At 51.4% G+C, this 25,521-nt stretch overlaps 1 protein-coding gene across 3 annotated transcripts; it reads left to right on the forward strand.

Annotated features, from left to right (window-relative positions):
- The first annotated feature begins 366 nt into the window (after positions 1-366).
- On the forward strand, positions 367-24,875 carry CGN (cingulin). 3 transcript variants are annotated; one of them, XM_083374465.1, is made up of 21 exons: positions 367-391; positions 8,715-9,953; positions 10,494-10,579; positions 10,813-10,882; positions 11,089-11,175; positions 11,535-11,689; positions 12,188-12,329; positions 12,415-12,627; positions 12,998-13,146; positions 13,395-13,536; positions 14,181-14,393; positions 14,494-14,700; positions 14,923-15,180; positions 15,390-15,560; positions 15,881-16,042; positions 16,515-16,604; positions 17,620-17,703; positions 19,816-19,934; positions 20,232-20,340; positions 20,866-21,029; positions 21,666-21,961. In XM_083374465.1, exons 2-21 carry the CDS (start codon positions 8,733-8,735, stop codon positions 21,805-21,807), a joined length of 3,984 nt encoding a protein of 1,327 aa, XP_083230591.1. In that variant the 5' UTR covers positions 367-391; positions 8,715-8,732; the 3' UTR covers positions 21,808-21,961. The 3 variants fall into 3 exon arrangements, with proteins under 3 accessions (XP_083230591.1, XP_083230592.1, XP_083230590.1); XM_083374466.1 differs by lacking the exon at positions 367-391 and adding an exon at positions 22,135-24,875 and having other exon boundaries at positions 8,709-9,953; positions 21,666-21,819; XM_083374464.1 differs by lacking the exon at positions 367-391 and having other exon boundaries at positions 8,709-9,953.
- Positions 24,876-25,521: the final 646 nt, after the last annotated feature.

A 25,521-nucleotide genomic window follows, 5' to 3' on the forward strand; every position in this document is an offset into this window, starting at 1 on the left:
TGGTAGGATGGAAGCCAGAGTCCCAACTAAAGGCAACCGGGGAGAATGGGACTTGGGATCCCATACAGGATCCACCCAGGATGGCAGCGGAGCCTGGGGGGTGGGGGCTTCTCTGCTTCCAATTAATGCAATTAAGGGTTTCCCAGCATCCCCGTTGCTAGGGAGGAGGCGGCCTCCGCTCCCGGTTGCTAGGGCTCCCGGCCCCGCCCGTCGGGAAGGGACGGCTGCGGGGCGGGAGAGGGGCGTGCCCCGACGCCGCGGGCCGGGCCAATGAGGAGCGGGGGGGGCGTGGCCGCGGCGCGGGCTCAGGTAACAGGTTGCGCCCGTCCGGGGCGGCGGCCAGAAGCGGCCAGAAGCGGCGGGGAGGCAGAGGAGGCGGAGGAGGCGGTGAGTGGGGCGGTGGGTTCCCCTGCCCGGGGCTCCGCTGCCTCCCGGGGCTTCCCCGCCGTCCGGATAGCCAGCGGCGCCCCCGAGTGCCCTGCGGGGCGCGCGCGCGCGTGTGTGTGTGTGTTTGTGTGTGTGTGCAAAGAGAGTCTCGCCTCCCTTTGGCATCTTCTTCCCTCCAGGACTACACCGCCCATCGTCCCCGAGCTGGACTGCAGCTCCCGTGGTCGCCTTCGCTCTGCAAGCAGGGCAAAAAAGCCAGCTTGGCATCTCCACCCCCCCCCCACACACACAAACTCTCCCAGCCCTTGGACTGGCTGGGCAGGGGGTCCGAGCCAGCCCCGGGGTGTGTGTGTGTGTGTGTGTGTGTGTCCCGGAAAGGCACGTGGGGGCTTGCAGGTCTGTGACTTACCCTCCTCCCCTCTGCCCGGGAAACGGCCCCACCTTCGCTCAGGGGGAGGGAAGCCCTCTGAATGCAGGGGGGGGGGCTTTGGGGGGGGCGGAGGGAAGAAGGAAAATGCAGGGAAGGAAAGATCCTTAGTCCCAAAGACGTTCCCCCGACCCTTGCAGATAACGTGGACTGCAATCCCCACCATCCCCAGCCAACCGTCCTCTGAAGTTCCATCTGCAGGGAGGGGCCCTTCTCCTCTCTCTCCCATAAGCCCACCCCTCTGCACCCCAGCCTGACCCGCGGATGCGCTCTTTTATAGCTGATTGTAGGAATTTGCAGGTTTTTAAATACCTTCCTGGGCTTCCCTCCCCCAACCTTTACACTCGGCTTCTGGTTTCTTTTTACACCTGCAAGGTCAGCCGGAGTGAAACTGGAGTAAAGGGAAAAACTCCAGGCTGAAGAGTAATTTTCCTCCCCCTTTGCGGGTTGTGTATGTGTGTTTGTCTCTCACTGCGATAAGAGACTCCATTGACTCTCCCTTGGTGGTTGTCAAATCCTGTTTGCAGACAAGGGAGACAGCAGAACTTAATCATTTGCTGGAGTGGCCAGATAAGAATCTGGGCGACCACCACAATTCAGGCAGGGCAAGCAATGGAGAAAGTCCTCTACTTATGGCCAAAGTTTTAGGACCGGAATTCTGTTGTTAAGCAAGGCAGTTGTTGAGTGAGTTTGACTTTCCTTATCGGAGAAGCCCCAAAGGGTTTTCCCGCGACGCTGCAACTCTCAGAAATACATAGCTCCCCCCCATCGCTAATCAAATGGACGTAAGTTGAGGACCGCCTGTATTGATTTGGCTCCATCCTGTGAGGAGGGGGGCTTTGGGGGGGAGGGGGTTCCCCGGGTCCCAGTTTTTGAGCCCCCTGGAAGCTAAACGTTCGTTGCTCTCTCACAGCCCTGCATTTCTGAGCTTCTGGCCTTATGGAGAGGGAAGTGAGCTGCACTCTGCGCTTGCTCTGGAATCCTCTTGTTTGCTTTACCTGCACTGTTGCCGCCTTTGACTTCCTGTTGCGTCTTTAACAAGTGTCTGCCTGCTGAGGCAGGGTACCAGCGCCTGTCCGCCTGTCGTCGGAAGGATGGATTGTGGCCCAGCGAGGGCTTTGGTCACCGGGCTGGCCCTGCCAGTTACGGGTGCGGATGCTGTGCTTCGTTCTGGGCGACACCTGCTACATGGTGTGAAGGCTCTTATTTGCAACCCTCTGCTTAAACAAGCCGGCGTCCTTTCTCTTAACGTTGGTTTATTCCTCGGCCCAGCTCTCCAAAAAGATTTGAAGAAAAGTTTTAAAACTTTTACCTCCCCGTTTAAGGAAAGGGACAAGCAGCTGCAAATCTCCCTCTGGATTTTCTTTGGGGATTATTATTTTTTCTTCGAATAATCCAAAAATGATTTGCTGTCCCTTGCTTTCAGCCGATCTTTGCCTCGGTTGGTGCCGTTCCCTGCCTGGTGCCAGTTAGGCTTCTCTCCCCTCTCCCAGACCCCCCAATTTATCTAGGTGGGATTTATAGAGATTAAGTCTGGTGGGGGAATGGGCTTTTCCAGAGGCTGGTGACCTCTGATCCCAACCAGCAAGGGGGCGGGCGGGTGGGGGGGGTGAGAGATGCCAGAACTGGAATGCAAGATAACCTGGAAAAGACTTTCCCAGGCTTTTCTGGAAACATTTGGGCTGGGGTTTGTGTGTGTATGTATGTGCTACATTCCTGGTGCTCTGGGCTGTGGACTCTTGGGGTCCAGAGAGGTCATCTAGCTCAACCCCAGTTCTGGGTTAAAGGTCCGATTCAGACATCTTTCGGCTGAGTTTTTACTAGCAGTAGAGATCCTATTTGAGTAGCTTGTTCCTATTTTTTGCAACCGGACTGATTTTTCAATCTTTTTCCTCAACAAACCAGTCCAGTTACTTTTCCAAAAATAAAAACCACTTTTGATATATCTGGGATAATTCCCACTGTAATGAAGCCAGGACAGGATTAGAGCAGGCTTCATCCTGGTATCTGTTGTTATAAAAACAAAAAAAATCGAGAATTAATTCCATTTTGCCGGCATAATCATGGCGAGATGAAACTAAACCCAACTGTGTTTGCTTGCATGGCCCGTTCTTGTGAATACAGACTGATTTCTATTGATTCTTTTTCCCCCTTTCCTTATTCCCCCCCCCCCACCCGCCCGGACCTGTTTGGCTGGTTTTTTTTTCCCTTCGAAGAAAGTTTTAAGTTTCTGTTGGAAAACCCAAGTTTAAAACCTATCCAGCCCACCACTGAAAAATTCCTGTTGACTTTTGATTCCTGGTTTTCAGGTTGGAACAGCGTGTGACCGCAATAAAGCACAGAAAAATGTTTTAATTGGAGTGCTGTGCTGTGGCCTCACAATAACCCCGTGCGCACACAAGAGAAATGTTGAAGGGGGGAAAAAACACAGCAGGATTATTTCTTTTTTCGCCTCCTCAAACCTCGAGAACCGCCAGATCCTCTTGATATTTTGGGGAGGGCCAGTTCTTGAGAAAACCTGTCTCCAGATGTCACGTTGTCAAGCCAAGTTCCTACTAGTACAACTTAGTTGATTAAGCCGAAGTGACTTGATTACAGCCCGGTTACCGCCCAACCCATGTTTTCCAACAGATTCTCATCTCGATTTCCTTATTTTGGGGGGCCAGAAGCTCTTCTGGGATGTTTTGGGGCGAAATGGAAATTCGAAGGCCGGAGAGTGAAGCCCTGGTCTCCAGGCAGAGCCTTGGGAAATCTTTTTTAGGATTATTTCATTTATTTCTGGGCGCTGCGAGGCAGTGACGGCTTCTTCCGCCCAAGTCTTCCTGGAGCAGTTTGGGTGTTTGCATTCCAGGAGCCGAGCTGATGATTAACAAGAGCCTTGTCTGGGGAACAGCCAAGTGGAAATGAGTTGGTGATTCAGACCTTGTACCCATCCGGGGTTAGCGCGAGCCCAGGTTGGAAAATCTTGCACACACCAACACACACCCCAGCAGTGACTCGTGCTGCAATTGTTTTTTGGGGGGAATCTGGCCTGGATCGAAAAGTGGATTGGTTTTGAGACATGTCCTGCTAAGCGCCAAGGGAGTTTGCTTCCCCCGGCGTGTGAACCCGGCTGTAGAGCCATTTGCAAGCCACTTTTTGGGGCTTATGTGTGAACCTAGCATGAGGTTGCAACAATTTGTGGTTTAGGTTCCCCAACTCTGCATCCAGCCTGGCTCCCAAACTCTGGATAAGGATGCTTTATTCAGATCGGGCATCCAAATCAGTGGATAGTTTGGGAGAGAGACCTGGATTGAGAGTGCAAAGTGGCATGCCAGCCAGCCAGCCATAACCTTTTCTTGCAACTCCAATACGTTTTCCTTTCCTCCCCAAATCCGGGACCTGGTTGTTGTTGTATTTTTTGTATTATTCCACCCTTGTTGATTACCAGCCACTAACCTCCTCCCACAAGCAGTCTTTGATAACCAGGACCACACCTCCACACTCTTTAGCCCTGCTGGTTTGGTTTTGCAAATGAAGTTTCTAGCTCTCATGGAAAGGGTCCAAGTCCTGATTCTAACAATCAGGAATTTGGCGTTCTTCGCGCACCGGGGGCAGGGAGAGTCACAGGTGTCCCTGGCCCTTGGAGGTGCCAACTGCGGTGGCGCGGCTGCTGTTCACCCGGGACGCTGGGCCTTGCGCAAGAGAGGAAAGGTCATCCCGCATCGCCAGTTCCGTTCTGCCTGCTGCACCGGCTGGGTCAGTGAGCTCAGCTCAGCTCAGGTGTGGTGTTGGTTTCGAGTTTCTCCACCCCGTCGAAGTGGCTTGGCCTTCTGGCACGCTGCCCACCATTTCAGGCCTTTGCAAGAATGCCAGCCTGCCAGAGGGTCTCCCCAAAAGTTCTCGCCGTGCCCGGTGGGCAGAATTCCTTTTTTAGGGAAGGGCAGCCCAGCCAGCAGCCTTGAAAAGCCAATTGTGAAATGAGATTTTGTTTCAAAATGGGAAGCAAGGAGTGCCAGGTTTTGGCCTGCTGTCTTCCAGCGGCGATTTTGCCAAATCTCTGGCGAAAGGCTGAGAGGGTCCCACAAAAACATCACACACACACACAGGCACATACTTTGTTGTCTGAATATGTACTTGTTCAGGAATTGGGGACTTGTGAGCCTTATACACAAGATAATCTGCCACAAGCCCCCTTAGGCAATTTTTGTGGAGGCTTTGTTCCTTTTTATTTTAAGGTTATTTGTTAACCTTAATTGGACGAACGGATCCTCCATGTACAGCAGCAGTGTATCTCTGGCTAGAAGGTGATTTCCTTGAAGGACTGCTGTTAATGTCTGCTTGTGGGATCCCCAAAAGCTTTATTCTGGCTATTAAGATGCTGGTGTTTTGTTTTGTTTGATCTCTGCATAATTTAGATATGTACAATTAATTGAGGCTGGGGGCTGCGGGGGGTGAGAAGAAGGCCCACCCAGCCAGGGTCCCATAAGCCAGACCCCAAGTCTCTGCCTGAAAAAAATTGAAATGTTCTGTTGTGGCAATTTGTTTCTTTGCGCGAGCGGTTTGTGTTGCCGTGTAGAGGAGTATAATAACAGGCTGTGGCTTATGGGCTTGGGTGGACACCTGGGGCTTTCTTCTCTCCCCAGGAGAGGATTGGTATCCTAGGTTTTTGTGCTCCAGAGATTTGGGAGGCAACTTTTGACCTTACATCCGACATGCATTTTATCGCACCTTCCACAGCCCCACACGACTGCAAGCACACATTCTCTGCAAAACGGTGAGGCCCAAAGCAACCCCCCCCCCTCTTTGCGATTTAGAAATCCTGCTTGATGGCTGGAGAGAGGCTGGCTAAGTAAGCCAAAATGAATCCTGGTTTAATGTTGGCCAGGTTTCTAAACCACAGAGGGAAGCTTTGTGTTGGGCCTCACCAAATGCAATGTGTATGTTGGTGGCTACAAACCAGACTGGGCGGTGATATACATTTTTCTTTCTTTCTTTCTTTCTTTCTTTCTTTCTTTCTTTCTTTCTTTCTTTCTTTCTTTCTTTCTTTCTTTCTTTCTTTCTTTCTTTCTTTCCTTCTTTCTATCTATCTATCTATCTATCTATCTATCTATCTATCTATCTATCTATCTATCTATCTATCCATCCATCCATCCATCCATCCATTCCCTTCCCGGGGACCCCAGTCAGGCCGGCAGGGGATGATGGGGTTGGTGGTGGCCAGAGAGGCCAGCAGGGTCCCCTGGGCACAGCGCCTAATCTGCAATGGAGTCTCTTTTCTCTCCCTTATCTGGCTTTCCCAGCTGTCCTGGCTCAGCCGATGGGAGGAAAGACAGATTGTCCTCCCTTCAGCCAGGGAAAAATGGACTCTGGAGGCCTCTGCCCCCCCCATCTCCCGCCTCCCCCACTTATCCCCCCTTCTACACCCCCCCCCCAATAGGCAGCTGGCCTCGGCCCTGCGCTTGGCTGACCACCAGCCACGTCCTGAGCCAGGAACGCTGGGAAAGCAAAGGGGAGTGCCGAGTTCGAGTCCAGCTCTCCTCACGGTTGCATTCAGATGAATGTTTCCAGAAGGAAACATGGCATCCCCGCAAGATCTGGTTGCCCGGCCCTCTGCGATGGGAGTGGAGGGGTAGGCTGCTCTTCCCCACGGAGGCTCCTCCGTGCAGCTCTCCACTCTGCTCTGTCTCTCCCCATCCTGCCTCTCTTAACCTGCTGCTCTCTGGCTATTAGGCTCCCCGTCCCTTGGGTGATGGGAGTTGTAGTCCAACCAAGCTGGAAGGCAGTGGTTGAAAAAGCGGTCTTAGAGTAGCCTCCCTCCCTTCCTTGCTACCTTTCCTTTTCTCTCTTTCTCCTTCCCTCCCTCCCTCCCTTCTCATTCACATCTTCCTTCCTTCCTTCCTTCCTTCCTTCCTTCCTTCCTTCCTTCCTTCCTTCCTTCCTTCCTTCCGTCCTTCCTTCCTTCCTTCCCGTTCACATCTCCTCCCTCCCTCATTCACTGATCCAGGAAAAAAAAACCAACCCAGAAATTTGAAGCCTCTCGCTGTCCTTTCTCTCCGAAATCCTTCCTTCCTCCACTCCGAACTTAGCTGCGGTCCACCCTGAGCTCCAGAGATGCTCTGTGATTCCCCCCTCCCCTTTTGCTTCAGCTGACCCTCTGGCCACAGGGGGGTGGTGGGGGAGGTGGCATCTCTGCCTCTTCCTCCCTCCTCGCTCTCACCTCTCTCTCCTCCTGGGGAGATTCCCATTTTATGCTTTTTCTCAGCGGAAGCTTCTGTGTTTCAGGGGTGGGGGTGGCAGGCTGTGGTCAAGGGGAGGTGGGAGGGGCAGGGAGAAGCCTACTCAGCCACGCCAAGGGCAGCCGGCCACCTTGATGTCCCCCCTCCCATGTTCTCCGGCGGTTGATTTCCTATTGCAAAAAAAAGTCAGGACCGAGACGCGGAGTTTGGAGTGGGGGGACGGGGTAGGGCTGGCCCTGCAAACTTCTAGCCCCCAAGTGCTGAGCCCATCCCTCCTTGGACGGAGGAGGTGTCCCTCACGAGGTTTCCCCCCTCCCACCCGAAGCACAACTCTTCCCTGGACACTTTCCCTTTGCTGCACCAGCCGCAGTGAGTAAAAAGCCTTTCCTTGCTAGAGGCAGGCGTCGGGCTGTGTGTGTGTTTGTGTGTGTGTGCCGATCAGAGTGGGTTTCCTGCGGGAAGCCAGGGGGTCCTGAGGCTGTGGGGAGAGGGGCTCGCTGTGACAGTTGCAACAGCATTGCAGCATCCCTCGTCTTTTGCTGAGCTAGCCTTCTTTCAAAGCAACCTTCCTCTCTCCCTCCGGATTGCAAGGTGCCGATGATTTCTGCAGGCTTGTGTAGTCCCTATCCTCAGCCTTCCTTCCTTCCTTCCTTCCTTCCTTCCTTCCTTCCTTCCTTCCTTCCTTCCTTCCTGGCACGTTGAGGTCTCCAGCCCCTTCCTCGCCCTCCTCTTCAGCATCATCGCCGTTAGGGAGCCTAAACCTCCCATAAAACTGGCAAGGGGGATGCAAATATAATGAGCGGTAATGATGCGAGAGAAATAAGCAAAAAAAGAGCGTTGCTCTCGCTGCCAGGGGTTTGAGAGCCAGTTTTCCCACTAGACGGGGCTTGGTCTCTTGGCCGTAAAAGAAATTGGCAGCGCCTCCCAAGCGAGAGAAGAAATTGTGTTTGCCGTGCCTTCGCTCCGCACGCCTCCTTCCACGCTGGGCGTGGGGCTTCCAAGCCGCCTTGCAGCTTTTCAAGCTTGTGAAAAGCTGATTGTCAACCTGAGCGAAATGTTGTTGCCTCTCCTTCCGTTTGTTACTTCGCTTCCTCTTCCTAATGTTTGTGTGGGTGGGTGCGTGAGGAAGGCCTTGGGAGATGGAGCAGAGAGACACGTAGGGGAGCCCACAACTACACAATGGGCAGAGGATGATACTCAGAACGGAGCCTCCCTCTCGGGCTGTATAGGAGAGGGAGAATTGTACTTTAAACCTTGCAGGACTCTGTTAAATGGAGCTTTATAATAAAGTGGAATTAGCTTATCTGGTCATATGTCAACGAAAGCCCGATCACCCAGGCCAGAAGTATCTTAAAGGAAATTAAAATCATGGCAATTGCACCAAAGTTTGTCACGTTCTGATCTGCCTGGTAAGACTGTGAGTTTGAGAGGTAGAAGCCGTGATTTCTATTTCAGACTTTCCACTTCCGCCTTGTGAGCTTTGGAGAAGGAGCAGAATTCCTCTCCAGGATTTGTGGCTAAATGCACTTGTGTGTGTGTGTGTAATGTTGTGTGTGTTAAATAATCATCGGCCTTTCCACCCCACGAATGTCTTTACTAGCTTCCCTTGCCGCTGTGTGATGCAGATCGAAACAGCTTCATTCTCTCTCTGCCGCCTTCTCCCTTCTTCAGGATCCTTGGAGACCTCCGACTGGTGGAGAATGGAGCATTCTATGAATGGCACCCTAGCTGAGAAGCACAGCCCCATAGATTATGGAGTCCAGATCCGGTTCATCAATGACCTGAAGGAACCCAGGAAGTCCCAAAAAGTCCGCTCCAAGGCAGCCAAGCCGGGTTCCTACGGCGTAGCGGTGCGAGTCCAGGGAATTGACGGTCAACCTTTTGTGGTCCTCAACAGTGGCGAGAAAGGGGGAGATTCCTTCGGGGTACAGATCAAAGGGGGAAACAAATATGAAAGGCCAGCTCAAAATCGGACTTTTGAGGAGACTCTTCCAGGCTCTCCCAGGGCTACCTCTTCATCCAAGGATCTTTCGGGATCCATCAGCTCCGACTCGGATCTTCCCGAAAACCCGTACGGGGCAAAACCGTCTCGATATGGTTCTCAGTGTAGCACCTCGGATGAGGAGCTAGGCCTACAACGAGTGCCCCAAGCAGATAGCTTGGATGGGATTCGCATGTCCCGTAGCAAGCCTTCCTCGGCTCCCCATAGCGGCTATCGGACACTGCCCCACAAAAAATCCATGGGGCAGCAGCTGCGGCGGACTCAGTCCCACAGTTCTTTGCTCGTTCCTGAACCGAGTGATCCTCCGGAGCCGAGCCCCTCTCGAGCGAATAACTCGGGTTATGTTTCCCGGTCCTCCTCTTCAGGGATCCGAGAAAGGGGTAGCGCTGCACGGAATCCCTCTCCCCCCAGGATCTCCAACCTTAGAGAATCCACCGCCACCAGCTTTTCTGGTTTGAGGCCGGTCCCCAAGCCCGTGTCCTCAGACACAGAGTCACCAGAGCCGACCCAACCGGTCCGGACCAACAACGGCGACATCGACACAAAGCCTCTGTCCTCCGTGGACTCCTTGATCCATAAATTTGATGGAAAGCCCCCACCGAGGGGCCGAGCCTCCCGCAGGACACGGGTCTCCCCCGAGAGCCATCAGCGCTCACGGAGCCTCGACGCAAGGGGCGCTTACCACGATACGGCTGACGGACGAGAACGAGAGAGCGACGGGGTCAAAGAGGTAGCACGATCCTCTATAACTAAGCCGCTCGTTTCGGGGAATGCCCCGGACAGTCGGGGAGCCACTGGTCAAGTGATGAAGGAGAAGGAAATGGAGAAGACCAAGAAGACCCAGGATTGGGTCAGCAAGAGCCTGGAGGACCCCGGGACAGAGAAACAGGCCAGAAAGTCAGTCCAGTCTGATGTGCAGGTAATTTTGTGGACATCTGAGTCCTTCGGGAAAGAGCGGTATATAAATTTAATAAAAAATAAATCTTTGCTAGAGCCTCAGTTTCCCAATCAGTCCCGAGTCTCGTGCTGTCCAACCACGGTGGGAAAAGCACGGTGCTTTCAATGATGGGACTTGTAGTCCAGTAGCATCTTTGTCGTCCCTTCCTTCTGGGAGGTGGGTTACGAACTGCTGGACGCCAGCAAGGTTTCCACGGTTGAGAAGCCTTCCCTCCCTGCCCATACGGCGGTCTCTAAAATACAGGGAGTCCTCCACTTGCAACCATTCCCTTAGTGACCGGTCAAAGTTGCAATGGCACTGGGAAAAGTAACTTAGGACAACCGGTGCAGCCTCCCCGCGGTCAAAATTCAGGCACTTGGCAACTGACCCAGACTTACGACGGTTGCCGTGTCCCCAGGGGTCACCTGATCCCCTTTTGCGACCTTATGGCTCTCTTCAGCCGTTGACAGCCCCCCCCCCAGACCCCCTTTGACTCACCCCGGTTGGGTTTAATTCTTCCAGCTGAAGTCCACCCCAGACCTCCTGAGGGACCAGCCAGGAAGCAGCGAATACACCAAGGAACTCATCTACAGCATCCTGAAGGACAGGTAAACCCGGAGAAGGCTGGAGCCGAGACTAAACCTGGTTGAGTTTCTGCCCAGCCAGCGGGAGATGCTTTCCGGTTTCTCTTTCCGGCTTCCCAATTCCCATCTTAAACTCTTCCCCACCCCAGGACTAATCCCCCCCCCCAAACCAGCCGCTTTATTCAGGATAAGGTTGCGCAAACCTTCCTTGGGCGCTTTGGCCAATGTTGCTGAATTTGTCGGTGTGTCAATTTCAGGAGCAGCGAAAGTGACGCCTCGGCGAAGCGAAAAACCAACCTCATCTTTGAGAAAATCCAGGCGCTTGCGGTAAGTCTTCCCCCCACCCCCCAGATACACGCGGGTGTTGCTGCCGGCACAGGGTCGTCCTCTTTGGAAACCATGAGGACTAGCCACTTGACACGAGGCTCTCTCTTAAGAAAATGGCCAACCCCGAGAAATGGGAGTTTGCCTTCTTTTCAGTATGGAAGGAAATTTGACTTCAAGCGTTTTTGTTTTCCTGGCTGGGGAGGAAGGCCATCCCTTCGTCGGAGCTGAGCGGGTCCAGGGTGGAGGTGACCGAAGCGAAGCCGAGTGTGGAAGAACCGGACAGCCGGACCAAGGTGGACAAAATATTCTTTATTTCTGGCTATCTGTGTCTCTATTTATCTATCCTATCTATATCTATCTATCATCTCTATCTCGTCTATTTCTATATTATCTATATCGTCTATCTCTGTATCATCTGTATCTCGTTTATATATCTATTATCTATATCATCTATTTCTATCTGTCTCTATCATCTATCTCTGTCGTTTATATATTATCTATATCATCTATTTCTATCTCAATCTCGATCTATATATCTTTATATATAAAATAATCTGAATGAATACATTTAAATAATTTAAATAAATCCTAATTTAAGCGAATAAATTAAAAAGGGCGGGAAGAAGGATAAATACACGGGGGTTCCATGCAGGCACCTCAGAGGGTGGAGCCATCCCAGGAGAGTTCTCGGCACGGCCTTGCGCCCCGGCCCCTCGAAATCCGGCTGCGGGAACTGGAGGAAGAATGCCAGCGACTCCGGGAAGCTTTTGAGAAGAAGAGCCGGGAGCTCCAGAGCACGGCGAAGGAGTGAGTGGGGGGCTGGGGGCGTCCGATGCTGTCCCTGTCCCCCTTCCGGGCTTCCCCCTGGTCTGAACACCCTGCCCAGAAAATCAGGAGCGCTCTCAATACGGCTAGTCCTTGCCTTAAAACTCTTCCTTTAGTGACCAAATTACAGCGCCACTGAAAACTCAGACTCGGGACGGTCCTTGCCCTTACGACCAGCGCAGCGTCCCCGTGGTCCCCGTGTGGTCACGTGGTCTCCATTTGCGGCTTTCCCAGCCGGCTTCCCATGAGCAGAATTGGGGAGAGAAACCGGTTTTGTTTTAACAGCCGCACAATTCACTTAACGTCCGTGGCAAAAAGGCTATAAAATTGGGCCCAGCTTAACGACCGCCGTGCTTGACTGTGGTTGTTAAGTTGAGGACCACCTGTAACTGGAATCAGGCTTCCGTCGTGCGAGAACCGACGTGTCTCCAGGGTTCTTTTGCTTTCGATCAACGCCGGCTCTTCTTCCCTCTCTGGAAGGTTGAGGGACGTCCGAACGGTCAAGGAGCAGCTGGAAGCCAAGCTGACCGACCTCGAGGACCAGCTGACGGAGATGCAGAAGGCCCTGGACCGGTTCCAAGAGCTCCGCACGGGCAGCCCGGATCAGGACGCCTTGCTGAAGGTCAGCGGAGAGCCCCGAGTGGACGCAGCCAAAAACCTCCGGCCAGGCCAGGCCCAGAGAGTGACCTTTCTCCGTCTCTCCTCAGGAGCTGCTGGAGACCCGTGAAGACCTGGAGGAGATCTTGGTGGCCAAGCAGAAGCAGGAAGACCAGCTGCGCCAGAGGGAGCGCGAGTTGACCGCTCTGAAGGGGGCCCTGAAGGAGGAGGTGGCCAGCCACGACCAGGAGCTGGATCGGGTCCGGCAGGAGTGCCAGCAGGACATGGAGCAGTTGCGACGCAACATGGAGGACGTGTCGCAGGTGAGTGGCCTGCTCTGCCTCATCTGCAGGTGGAAGACCCCCACACCGCACGATGAAGGAGTCTCAGCCGACCTCTGGTTGACACGCTAGATCTTTTCCTGCAGAGATCTTCAGGCGGGGAAGAGCACGGTATCTTCTAGCCTTCAAGAGTGGTGACCACTAGACCAAGATCTAGGCCAAGAAAGGGACGTCACTCCCTGAGCATGGGAGCTCAAAAGTCTCCCATCTAGTTCCCAGGATGTCTAGGAGTGAAATGTTGATGGACCCTGTGATTATTCTCCAAACATGAGGTCCACCTGGTGTTTGAAGAAGATCTGGATTTGGGTTCTACCCCTTCTTTGAATCTGTGCGTTGGGTTTCTTCTGGGTAGGATCAAGCCAGCCTTGAGGCCGAGAGACAGAAGGTCAACACTCTGGTGAGGACCCTCCAGGCGGAGCTCCGGGAAAGCCAGGAGGAGGCCACTCACTGGAAGGAGATGTCCCAACGAAACAAGGAGGACCTCCGTAGTGTCAAACAAGAGTAAGTTAAGTCACCTTTCTGGCCCCTCTGTAGACCCCACCCCTCTTGGGCGGCTTTCCCTTTCAACCATCTTTAATCATCTTCAGGGGCTTCATGCATCTTGGCTGGTTCTTCAGCCCTTGTTCACGAGACGGTTTCAATTATGGTGTGGTGTTGCCTTTGACACCCCATCGCTGCCTTTAATTTGGCCGCTGTTGGGTTTCTGCCTCCCTTGTTGTTGATGTGTTGATGGCCTTCACCTCTTCCAGGCTGATGCAGGTCAAGGTGGAGCGCGAGGAGTTTGAGGAGGACCTGAAGGAGAGCCGCGAGCGCTTGGCAGCCGTGCGGAAAGAGATGGACCAGATCCGGAACCGTTCTACAGATGCCGAGGGGCTCCATGAGCTAAGAAAGGTGTGCTCAGCTGCAAAGACAAGGAACTAGGCTAGCGTTGCTTAACCTCCACCATTTCAAGACGTGTGGGCTTCAACTCCCAGAATTCCCCAGTTTGCGTGGGAGTTGAAATTCACAGTTGCTGAGGTTGAGAAACTCTAAGATGGACCTCATAGCTTTGTGTGGAAACATCACCCTGTTGGGACCTCCGATGATGGTTGAAGAACTCCAAGTTCCATCATCCCTGATCACATTCCCATGGCCTGATGGGTGCTGGAGTGCCAGACTGGCCCTCTACACCTAGTGTAGAGGGAACATATGTTTCTATTTCTTCTTCCTTGCCCATCCTCAAGAGAGACCTCTTCACTCTGTGTCTTTGATTCCAACCAAATACGGCAATAGCCACAGGTCCAGATATGTATGTCCATATTTTGCCATTTTTAAGGGCTGAGGAACATGGGCATGTTTTGAGGATGGGTCTAAAGGGTGTTGTAGTATCCCAGCTCAGATTCCTGATAGGCTATGCCTCTTCCCTGGACCTACAGTCGTGTTCCAGCTCATGAAAGAGATTCGTTTATTGGTTGAGCTGCCTTAGGGAAGCCATGAACCATTTGTGGTCCTTCAACTTTCTGGGATGGTTCTGACTCATTTTCTCCTCGTGCTAGGAGCTCCGTGAGGCTCGGGAAGAGCTGCAGGACATGGTGGAGGAGAAGGAGGACCAACACAAGGTCCTACGCCTGCGGGAGAGTGAGATTGTTGACCTGAAGGAAAAGCTCAAAGATGAGGTTGCTTCCCGTACCCAGGTCCTTGAGGGACTAAACTTGAGGTTCCAAGAGAAGATGCAGCAGCTCCAGAAAGACTACGAGGAAGCATTTAAGGTAAGGAGGATCTTGGAAAGCCAATCTGGCTTTTCCAAACTGGTTCAGCATCCAGCTTGTTGGTGAACCTGGTTGTCTTCTCCATCCCTTCCTCTTGTAGGCTAAGACAGCTTTGGAAGGTGAGAAGGAGGCCAGTGAGCAGACGCAGAAACTGGTGGAGTCCACCTTGAAGGAAACTCAGGAAGAGAACGATGACCTTCGTCGTAGGATCTTGGGGCTGGAGACCCAACTCAAGGAATACTACCATTTTGCTGACAGCTGGCAAGACGTGGAGACCAGGCTGAAGGAGAAGATTTTCAAGTTGGAGGTACTGGAAGGAGAAGTGGTCAACTTCTCAGCTTCTACTTTGAGTAGACAGTGCTCCATCTGTAGGCCCAGATCTGATGAGGGGGTCTCTTGCCCAGATGACCTCCAAATCCAGTTCTAAGGTTCTGTACGTACCCTTGAGCAGTAAAGGAGCTTCCTGCTCGGCTGGTCTCTTGGGTCCTGCCTCAGTTTCCCCTTTTTCCTTTCCTCCTCCTGCTTCCAGGCTGACCGCAAGCAGATGGAAGAGTCCGTGAACAATGCTGTGGATCAGGAGCAGGACTTACTGCTGGCCAAGAGGTCCCTGGAGAGCCGGCTGGAGGAGGCCCAACGTAACCTCAATAAACTCACCTTGGAGCACCAGGACCTGAGTACCTCCTACCAGGAGGAGCTGAAGCAGAAGGAGATACTCAGGAGGACCAAAAACGATCTGGAAGAGGAGAAGAGACTGCTGGATAGAAGCATCGTGAAGCTGACCAAGGAGGTCAGTCTTGTTGAGGGGCATCAAATGGGTTCCCCCCAGGCTTAAAACCCATAGACGGAGTCTTCCTGAGATGCCACCTTGTAGACACAGGTGGGAATCGGCATCCCAGGTCCTCCAGCTCCCTCTCGGGCACCAAAAGTCTCTTCAGTTCATGGAAGGATAGGGCCAAGCCGATCCTGTGATGAACTGGGTGTCCTCTCCTTCTCCAGCTGAAGCAGATGGCCGAAGAGTCTCATCAGGCCCTCTCGGACTTGCAGTCCCAGCTGGAGGACTACAAGGAGAAGTCGCGCAAGGAGATCAGCGACTCCCAGAAACAGGCAAAGGACCGGAACGTGGAAGTGGAGAAGATGCAGTATGAATTGGGGAGATCCCAAGACGAGGTAGGTAGAAAAGATCTCTCCTTCTCTTTCTCTCTCTCTCTCATTTGCATCTCTCCTCTCTGTCCATCTCTCTCTATTTCTCCCCCCCTCTCGTCTAGCCGTCTGTATCCCTCCCTCCCTTTCTCTCTCGTCTATCTCTCACTCTCGTCTGTATCCTATATCTATCTATCTATCTATCTATCTATCTATCTATCTATCTATCTATCTATCTATCTATCTATCTATCTATCTATCTATCTATCTATCCTCTCTATCATCTGTTTGTCTCTGTCTGTATCCATCCATCCATCCATCCTTCCATTCCTCCTCCTCCTTCCCAGCTGCTGCGTCTCAGACAAGCCCTTCAGGACAGCCAGGCCGAGCGAGAGAACGCCCTCCTGGACAAGGAGCTCCTGGCCCAGCGACTCCGCAACCTGGAGCAGGAGGTGGAGACCAAGCGGCGATCCCAGGACGATCGATCCCGGCAGGTCAAAGCCTTGGAGGTTTGTACGGCCTCTGAACGGATCCCGCTCTCTCCTTTGGGGCGTAGCTACAGCTAGTCCTCAACTTACAACCAGAGTCGGGACCAGAATATCCGTGACTAAGTGAGACAGAGGTGAAGTGTCATGCCCGATTTTACAGCTTGTTTTGCTGCCATCATTACTTCCACCCACCAGCAGAGGTCAGCGTCTGCTCTCAGACTAGCCCCCCTATGGTGAAACTCTGCGCTATACTAACCAGTTTTTGCAATAACCCCAATTAATTTTGCCTGCGTTTCCTTCCCAGAAAAAAGAAAATGCTGGGGACGACATTTTTCGTACTGCAAAACTTTGCATTTCTCTAGAAGAAAAATAAAGATTTTTCTTCCCTGTTAAGGAAGGCAGCCAGTTCCATTTGATAAAACCCAACATATAACAGAGACTTTTTCCTCTGTGTTTTTAAGCGCCCAGCTAAGCCCATCCCCTGTGTTTGCAGGATAAAGCCAAGCGCCTGGAAGTGGAGCTGGATGAAGAACGCAATTCGGTGGAGCTTTTGACCGAGAGGATCAACCGATCCAGAGATCAGGTGAGCCCTGTTCGGCATTGAAAGTCACAAATCCTTGGTACCTCGGTGGTTGCAAAACATGGAATCTTTTAGCCAGGGTCAGGTCATTGCCATCCATTTATATCGTTCCAGAATCAATTAGACAAACGCCTGGCCTGCCGTTGGTTGCTTGTAAGCAATAAGAGAAAAATACCGGGCTTGCATTACACCAGCGAGCTTCGGCATTTACCGCTCAGCCTCTTTTGTACAAAATCTGCAGGGCACGTCAATGCAGATTGAGGCTGTGTCTGTCAGTGTGTTTAAATCCCTTCTCATCCCTTCCCAGCCCTTCCCGGAGCTGTCAGGGCCTATATTTAGTTTTCTGCAAGGCTGTCGTTTCCCTGCCTTTTACAGCAGTGTCACCCAAGCAGTCTGGGGAGGGGGAAAAAACAACAGAACAAGCAAAATATGTTATTACTGAGATTTGCAAGCGTCTAGACAATTTTTTAGCGTAAATATTGTCATGGAGCCATCTTGCAGAGGGAGGGCTGGGCTGGGCTTAAGATCAAATGCATTTGTAACATAAGTGGGATTCGAACTGGGGACCCCCTGGTTTCCAGCTGAGGTTTCTGGCTGCCAAGGGGCCCAGTTGTTACATTAACAGGGGCTAAAAGAAAGCCGGATGGTTTTGTGCAAGACTGGTGGAAGAAAACAGGTCTAGAAATACCTTCCGGATCCCAGAGGAGCCTCCCCATTCGGGAGCAGTATATCACCACGTGGTTTCAGTTGGCACCTTGCTGTCCTGGGGGGAGACATACCTCAATTTCTTGGGCTGCTCCCTGAAAGAAGTAAGAAAGCTCTTCAGGACCAGCCTTTGACCCTTACTGGTGTCTTAATTTGAATGGAGCCTCAGTGTACAGGAGCAGTCTACCTTTGAGCAGAAAATGCCGGGAGATCATGGTTTGGGGAGGCATCTGGTCAACCAGGATGGGCACCTGGTGGCCAGATTAAGTTTATGCCCTCCCCCTTCTTTCTCTCTTTCCTCCCTCCCTCGGAGATCGACCAACTACGAGCTGAGTTGCTGCAGGAGCGGTCCACCCGCCAAGACCTGGAGTGCGATAAAGTTGCTTTGGAAAGACAGGTAAGTCTGACAGGAGGGCAGAGCAGAGATTTCAGGCAGTCCTCGACTTACGACTGTTCCTTTAGCGACTGTTTGAAGTTACGACACCACTTATGGCTGGTCCTCACACTTACGACCGTCGCAGCCTCCCTGCAGTCACGTGATCACATTCAGACATTGAGCAACTGGCATATATTTACAATGTTTGCAGCGTCCCAGGGTCATGTCATTGCCATCCAGGATAGAGCCTCCCAGGGTAGGAGTAGTCTATCTCTATGCGCGGAGGACCGCTGAAGGGGCTTAAAAGCTTTCCAGCCAGGATCGGCTCCTGTTCGCACGACAACTTAGTCACAACCAGTGGATTTTTTTTCAGGCCAAAGTTTAACCTGGATTTGTGTTTAAGCCAGCTTTGCCTTTCGAGAAAATGCCTCGTCTGGGCTTTTAACTCAGTTAAACAGGACAAGATGGCTTGTTTTCTTAAGCCTGTCTGGTGCTGGTATGTTGGAAGCAGACAATTTTTATTTGATGGAAGTTGCACCAACCCCAAAACGGCCACTTTTCTTAGCCCCACTTTTTTTTTTGCAATGTCTCTGAGCAATTAGCAAGCTTCCGGACTCAACAGCACATCTCTTCAGATTTCCTTTTTTCTTTTCTTTGGACAGGGCGGGGTGTGTGTGTGTGTGTGGAGAACAGCATTGTTTGATTTGCAAGCCAAAACCTTTCCCTTTCAAACAACACAAAATTCATTTTCCACCCGGCCACTTTTTAGAAGCCCTAAAACAGGTACAATGCCCCCCCCCCGCTCCCGGTTCACCGAATTATGAAATTCGTTATAGTTTAGCTTCTGCGTAGGCTCAGATTCGGCTTCTTTCACAGTTTTTCAGTGCAATGGTTGCATTTTTATTTATGTTTTTTGCTCATTCCCACAGAGATTTTCAGCTCTGGCCGAAGGAGCTCGTCTCTTTATCTGTTTTTGCTGATGCAAAAAACTCTTTTTTTTTTCTCCACCCTCTCCATGCGGTAGATCAACCCCAACAAGTCTGAACTCGGCAGGAAGATGTTTACGGCCCCTGGAGAGACTCAGCGCAACCCTTTAAAAGGGGAAAAAAAGCCTCCCCCCACCCCACCCCCTTTGTTCCACCTGGCCCTGGTTCACTGCAAAAATAAAATAATGGCTGTTATATATAACTCAGCAGAAGAAAAAGATAAGATTTTTTTCCCCCTTCTTTACCAGGCAGAGAGCAATTACACAACCTTACACTTTGATTTTAGCCTCGCCGTTTGTAATCACGACGTCCTGACTCAGCCAAAATTTTCAATTTCCTACTTCTGACGTGGCCATCTATGCATTTTGCGGCCTCTGAGCCCGTCTCGATTGGCCGGCACGCTCTGCTCGGTGGAATGACTTTGAATCACTCCAGCCAGTGAGCCCAGCTGCACCGAGCAAAATAATATTTGATTTATTTATCACTTTTTTTTTTAACGGCCCATTTCCCTCACAGAGGGGATGGGAGAGCTGTGTGGTTTAGAAGGGGGGGGAAAGGTTTCAGGGAAAAAGAATCACTCGCTTCCTTGGTATTTTCAGGATCCGCCTCGGCCTCCGAGTTGGGGTTCGTCTTGCAAAAAGTTTCTGTTTCTGCAGAGAAAGGAAAAATAAGTCTTGTAGCTTGGTCAGAAAGTGTGGGGTGTCCTGGGGGGGAGGAGGAGAATCTTGGCTTCCCTCCTGATTTTAGCATTTTCCCATTTTCAAGAAAGGGAAACGGCGCTGGGGGTTTGAGCCGTAACGCTTCCCAGGTAGAGTAGACAGAAAAAACAACCAGATAAGTTAATTCTCTTTTATTGTAAGGCTGCATTATTTATTTATTTTTATTTATTTTATTTTATTAGATTTATATACCGCCCTTTCCCGAAGGACTCAGGGCGGTTTAAAAAGCAAACCAATACAAAATACAAAAGTTAAAAAAACAATTTAAAAAGATTAAATTGTCCCTAAAAATAAAAACCCCAGTTAAAAATCCTCAGCCTGGGCCGGAGAGCTCAAAGAGCCAGGTCTTCAGGTCCCGGCGGAACGAAGGAAGGTCAGGGCCAGTCCGCATTAACGGTCTGAATGTGTCTCCCGCTGCTCTTTGCCAGAACAAGGACCTTAAAAGCCGGCTGACCAGCAACGAAGGGCTGCAGAAATCCAGCGTCAATGTCTCCCAGCTGGAATCGCGGATCCAGGACCTCCAGGAGAAGCTCCTGGCGGAAGAGAGGTAGGCCTGGCGCTTGGAACGGCTGAGAAACATTTCTCCAGCAGGAGACAAGGAAGTCCTCACAATTGGAGAGGATTTAATTCCCTAAAGTGGCCGCTTCATCACGAAAGCCAAGGATGTGGTTCCTTCCCTCTCTGTAATAATTGCCTGTTCACACGTGATAAATCTTGTGTGGTTGGTCCTGGAAAGCTTCCCTGGACCACCTCCAGCCTGAAACGCGGCTTGTCCTCCCTGCGGCCATTTTGTCCGGCGGCTGGGAGGGCCCGGGAATGACCGCTGTGGCCGCTGTGTCTACAGGGAGAAGGCAGTCCTGCTCTCCTCCAATCGGAAGCTGGAGAGGAAGGTGAAGGAGCTGAGCATCCAGATCGACGAGGAGAGGCAGCACGTCAACGACCAGAAGGACCAGGTGAGGACCTGGCGGTGGTGGCTCCTCTGCTCTTCTCCTCCTGGGAAGACGGAGACGCTTCCTGAGGCTGGTTGTGAGCCGTGTCCAAACTCTCAAATGAGGCTTGGAAAGGATTCGATCCCCAGCAGCTGAAAGGTCCCTGAGATGGGGATCAAAGAACTGGCCATTTCTTCAAGATCTGAAGAAGGTAGGAGGGTTGCTTTGGGCCAAGTCACCTCTGGTGTTGGCTTAATGTGTAGTGTCCACCAGGCGGGATGGTTTGTTCGACCCAAAGCCAAGGATTGCTTCGCGCGATAGACAATCTCAGCCTGCTGGAGGCCCGTAATGTCCAACACAGGCCATCTGACTCTGATGCAGAACTTCTGGTCTTCCAGAAGTCACCCACCTGAGAAGCTCGGCCCGAGAGCATGCTGGGAATTGTAGTTTCAGCAACCATGGGCGAGGGAGGTAAGGAGTCTCCAACCCACCTCTCCGCTTTGGGGGCCAGCTCTCAGCCTGGGCGCTTTCTTCCCCTCCCTTGCCAAGCTGAGCTTGCGGGTCAAGGCGCTGAAGCGGCAGTTGGACGAGGCAGAGGAGGAGATCGAGCGGCTGGAGGCGGCACGCAAGAAGGCCCTGAGGGAGCTGGAGGAGCAGCACGAGAACAGCGAGCAGCTCCAGAGCCGCGTCAAAGCCCTGGAGAAGGACCTCTGGTGAGCAGAGCGGGCCACTGGGGCTCCGCCTTTCTTGGGCGTCTGTCCATCCATCCACCCGCCTGTCTGTCCACCTATCTGTCCATGCATCCATCTACCTACTACCTGTCTATCATCCACCCATTCATCCACCAACCTACTTGGCTGTCCATCATTGGTCTGTCTGTCTGTCCACCCACCACCCATCTATCCACCTGTCCATCCATCCATGTCTCCATCCATCTTCCAGCTTGGCTGTCCATCATAGATCCGTCTGTCCATCCACTTTCCTACCTGCCTACTTGTTTATCCCTCTGTTCTTTCTTCCATCTGTCCATCCATCCGGAAGCGACGGATAACCTGTTTTTCCACAGGCTGAAAGCTGTAGATTCCTTAACAAGCTCAATTTGAAGCACCACCCCCAAAATGCAGCCCCCGGGCTATGCCACCCCTGGGTTAAAATGGAAATCTGTTGTGGTTGCAGACAGAACCTCCTCGCACAGGGGCAGTGTATCCCAGACTATCTGACCACAATGATATTTGGAAGCCGATAATGTTGGACCTTCCCTTCCCTCCCTCCCTTTCGTGCCCAGGAGAGTGTCCATCGTCCTGGTTTCCCCGCTTGACCAGCCCCCCCCCCCCGTTTTTTGCCTCCAGGCGCAAGGCGGCGCGCTCAACAGCCGAGTCCTCTCTCCGGGATGACCAGCTGAGTTCGGACGAAGATTTGGACAGCGCTTACGGCCCGTCCTCCATCGCGTCGCTGCTGACGGAAGGAAACCTCCAGACCAGCTCCTGTTAAGGCCCTCGCAGGGTTTGCTTGGATGCTCTCTAAGTTCCCCCAGGAACTTTGCTAAACCCATGGTGGGGTCCCTGCCCCAGAGGGGGAAGGTTTCTCGCCAGTGGGGTCTCCAAAGCAACCGACCCCTTGATTTAAAAAACGGAATGGAGGGAAGAGTTTTATTTTCGGTCACTACGGGATGGAAAAACAGAGCTGCGAGTCTCTCAAAGAAAATCTGAGTGTTATTTAGTTGTTTTTTTTAAAAATCTGGTTCTCAGGGCATTGAGTGATTAAATAACAGAGCCTCCTTTTAGATATATATATATATTATATATGTTTTGTATATAGGGCCAATAAATGTACGTACATCGGGTTGCATGGAGATGGCGACGGGTGTGCGATGATATTGCAGAACAATCCAGAACGGTGAAAATGGCATCTTGTTGCATGGAATTGAAACGAAAGGGGTCTTTCTTCATCCTGGCCCGTTCAAGTCCCTCTGGAAGAAATATTTGCGGTGTCCCCAACTGTCTTTTTCCTGTACTGGCTTGGCTTTTGTTCCTCCCCCAGATGTCTCAACCAGAGGTGGCCTTCCAGATGTGTCTGAATCCCAAACTCCTTCAGGCTGGAGATCTGGTGGCAGGTAGTTCCACAGGATCTGCCCCTCTTGACTTTTTCCTGCTCTGTTTTTCTCTTGCCCTTGTTCAAAGGAGTGCCTTTCCAACCTTCTACTCCAGGAAAAAAAAGATAATTTTCAGTGGACAACTAGAGGTCACGTAGACCATCCCACTAAGAAGCGGTGAGCAATTTTGGCACACACACACACACATAGGAGGACAAATCCTTCTCTGGCCAATTCTTGGTATTTTCTTACCGTTAAACCAGCCAGGATTAGATCAAGGATTGTGGAGAGTAGCAAAGAGCAGAACCGGTTGTGCTTCCGTCCATCTTACACTCAGATTGGTGACACTAATCTAATTTATGCAAACACCCCCCCCCCCAGTTTTAATCTGCAGCTTGTGTGTCTTTATGATTTGGGGTGTGCTCTACAGACAACACCTCTTGTTTTACGGCTCGACAAGATTCAAATAATCTTCATGAAATTGCCATCTTTGGTGCCCTTCCACAAAAGGGCCCATCAGATGCTTTCCGCAATCTGATATTTGGGAACAACAAGTCCCATCGTTCATGCCTCCAAGCCCACAGGCCAATGGGACTCGGAACCGACGTCCGGAGGGCACCTGGTTGCAGAAGGCACCCTCCTGAAGACGTGGGAAGGTGGTCAAATCTCCCCAGTTAGAAGGAAGTTGTGAAAACAAGACCGCAGCAGAGTCAAACTCCACATGACTGCAGTTTGGAAACTAGATTGGCTATTTTTAAAGCTTTTCTCCGTCTCTCTTGTTTGAGAACGTCGCGGTTGCAGCAATGAAATTTTTCCCTCCGGTGTTTTTCCAATCCCGAGTTGTGTTTTCATGGCAAAGAGGCAACCCATCCACCTCGGCATGTCGACAGCTCCTTGGCATCCCTGCGTGATCTGGATTCCTGTCTGGTGGGGCTGGTTTTCAACATGCCAGTGAGCTGGCAGAGAAGCATCTGGCCGCTTTTGCAAACTCCTGCAGCGTTACCAAATTTATTTTTTCCAGGGCTGCTTCCTCGGTTGTCTCTCCTGGAACCCACCTCAGGTTCTGCAAAAATCACCTCTCCAGGCCACGCCTGGCACCAAGTGCCTTATTGTCAGAGCAGAGGACACTCGTGTGTGTGTGTGTGTGTGTGTGTGTGTGTGTTTCCCAGCTGGTTGGCCGGGACCAGGCTTGGAAACACGGCAGGGGAGAGATCCGTATCTCGGGACTGGCTAAATTGCAGCTTGGGTTGTGTTCCCAAAGAAGCATGAGTGGGATTTAAAAGACCCAAGAGACCAAAAAACAGAAGGATGGAGGGCTCTTCCATTTGCAGGCTGATAGTTGTGAGGCCGGCAACTCGCGTTTGACGCTGGAGGTAAACTGGACCTTATTCAGAGATGGCCTTGGAGGAAAAAAAGTCATTTTTTTCAGCTTTGAATGGTTGAGCTGAATCCTGGGGGGAGATGGACCCCCTGTTAGCCCTCGCCATTCTGATTCCTAAGGCAGGTTTGGGGTGGGGGTTGCAAAAACTTCCTTAAGATTTTGCTGAAACAATACCTTCTCATGCTAGCGGGGTAAACGCTAAGAAAGACTTCTTAAAATCTTATTTCCCCGAAAGATTTTGGAAGCAAGACCCACGTTGCGGTCTGGATTCACACTTGGAGACCTCAGGAAAACCCCACAAGTGAGCTGAGAACAGCACTTGTGAATCCACGATTTTCTACCCCCTGCCAAAGTGAGGCTTGTTCTGCAAACTCTCAAAACCCGGTTTGAAAAGTCGGTTTACGAGAGACGCCATTCTGTTCCTCCTCGGTTACCGGCAAGGAATCTTTTGCTCGGGCAAACCCTGATGGCTGCAACATTGCGGTTAGATTGCTGGTGGTGCGTTTTGGATCCTGGCATGTCCGCCGCACGGCACGGATGCTTTGAAGTTGCGTTGCGGTTTAGTAGATGAGTTGACCCACAAGTCATAGCTAGCTTTGGCAAGTCCCAGTGACTTCTTCATGAGGACATCGACATGCCAAATTAACTAGAATCTTTTCTGTCCTCAGTTTCTGGTGGGTTTCGAGTTTGGCCTTGACCCCTTTGAGATAGGATGGTCAACCGTTCACGTTTAAGGTGAGCAAAACTCTGGAGTTGACAATGTTGTGTCGTGGTCTCCCTTCCAATCACCTAAGTTTAGGCCAAGGATGGTTGCAATAGAATTTTAAGCCAGGGGTGTCCAGCTTTGGCAACGTTGAAGACTTGCGGACTTCAACTCCCAGAATTCCCCAGCCAACATAGCTGGCTGGGGAATTCTGGGAGCTGAAGTCCGCAAGTCTTCAACGTTGCCAAAGTTGGACACACACTTGTTTTAAGCCACTGCTGGCAATTCCGCTTCTGCAAACAACTTTCCCTTTATTTCATTTCCTACTTGTATTCTTTTTATGGCAAGGACATCAATAGTTCGCGGAGAGGGGATATATATATATGTATGTTGATTTTTTTTTTCAAATAAAAGAGCTATATTTATCGAATTACTTGGCCACTGCTCCTTATTCTTGTGCTCGGATTCAGGTCCTTGCTGGATTAGCAGCTGGAAAAGGATTTCCCATCGTAAGAGAAGTTGAGATTCCCCCCCCCCCCCGTGCTTACTAAATTCCTTCCAGGAAATTTTCTTTTCTTTGGGGTTAATTGCAATTTTTTTCCACACAGCCAAGAGGCCTCTGATTCTACGTCTCCATCCCATAACGTCTCTTCTGCATTTCCACATTTGGCGTCCTTCCTTTCCCACTTTTATGCAATCCTAAATTTGTACAACATCATTTGATTCCAAAGAACGTTTTCTGCCTCTAAAACTTCCTTTCTCTTTGTAATACCCAGATATTATCTCAGTCCCCACCCAGCAGCTATTTCTGGAAATCCAATTTATCCTTGCCCAAATATTTTTATCCACCGCTCCGTTTTTATCACTTGCAGGTGGCTTTTCATTTACCACCTCCCTTTGCGGTTTCTGGCTGAGCCTCGCGGCAACCACAAAAAAAGTATTAAATTCCCGTTTTCCCACCCAATTTCCTGGCAATCCTTTTATCCATGAGTTGTTCTCAGAGCAAAGTTGCTGATGTAAAAATTCAAC

The sequence above is a fragment of the Vipera ursinii genome (assembly GCF_947247035.1).
Source record: "Vipera ursinii genome assembly, chromosome: 15".
Lineage (NCBI taxonomy): Eukaryota > Metazoa > Chordata > Lepidosauria > Squamata > Viperidae > Vipera > Vipera ursinii.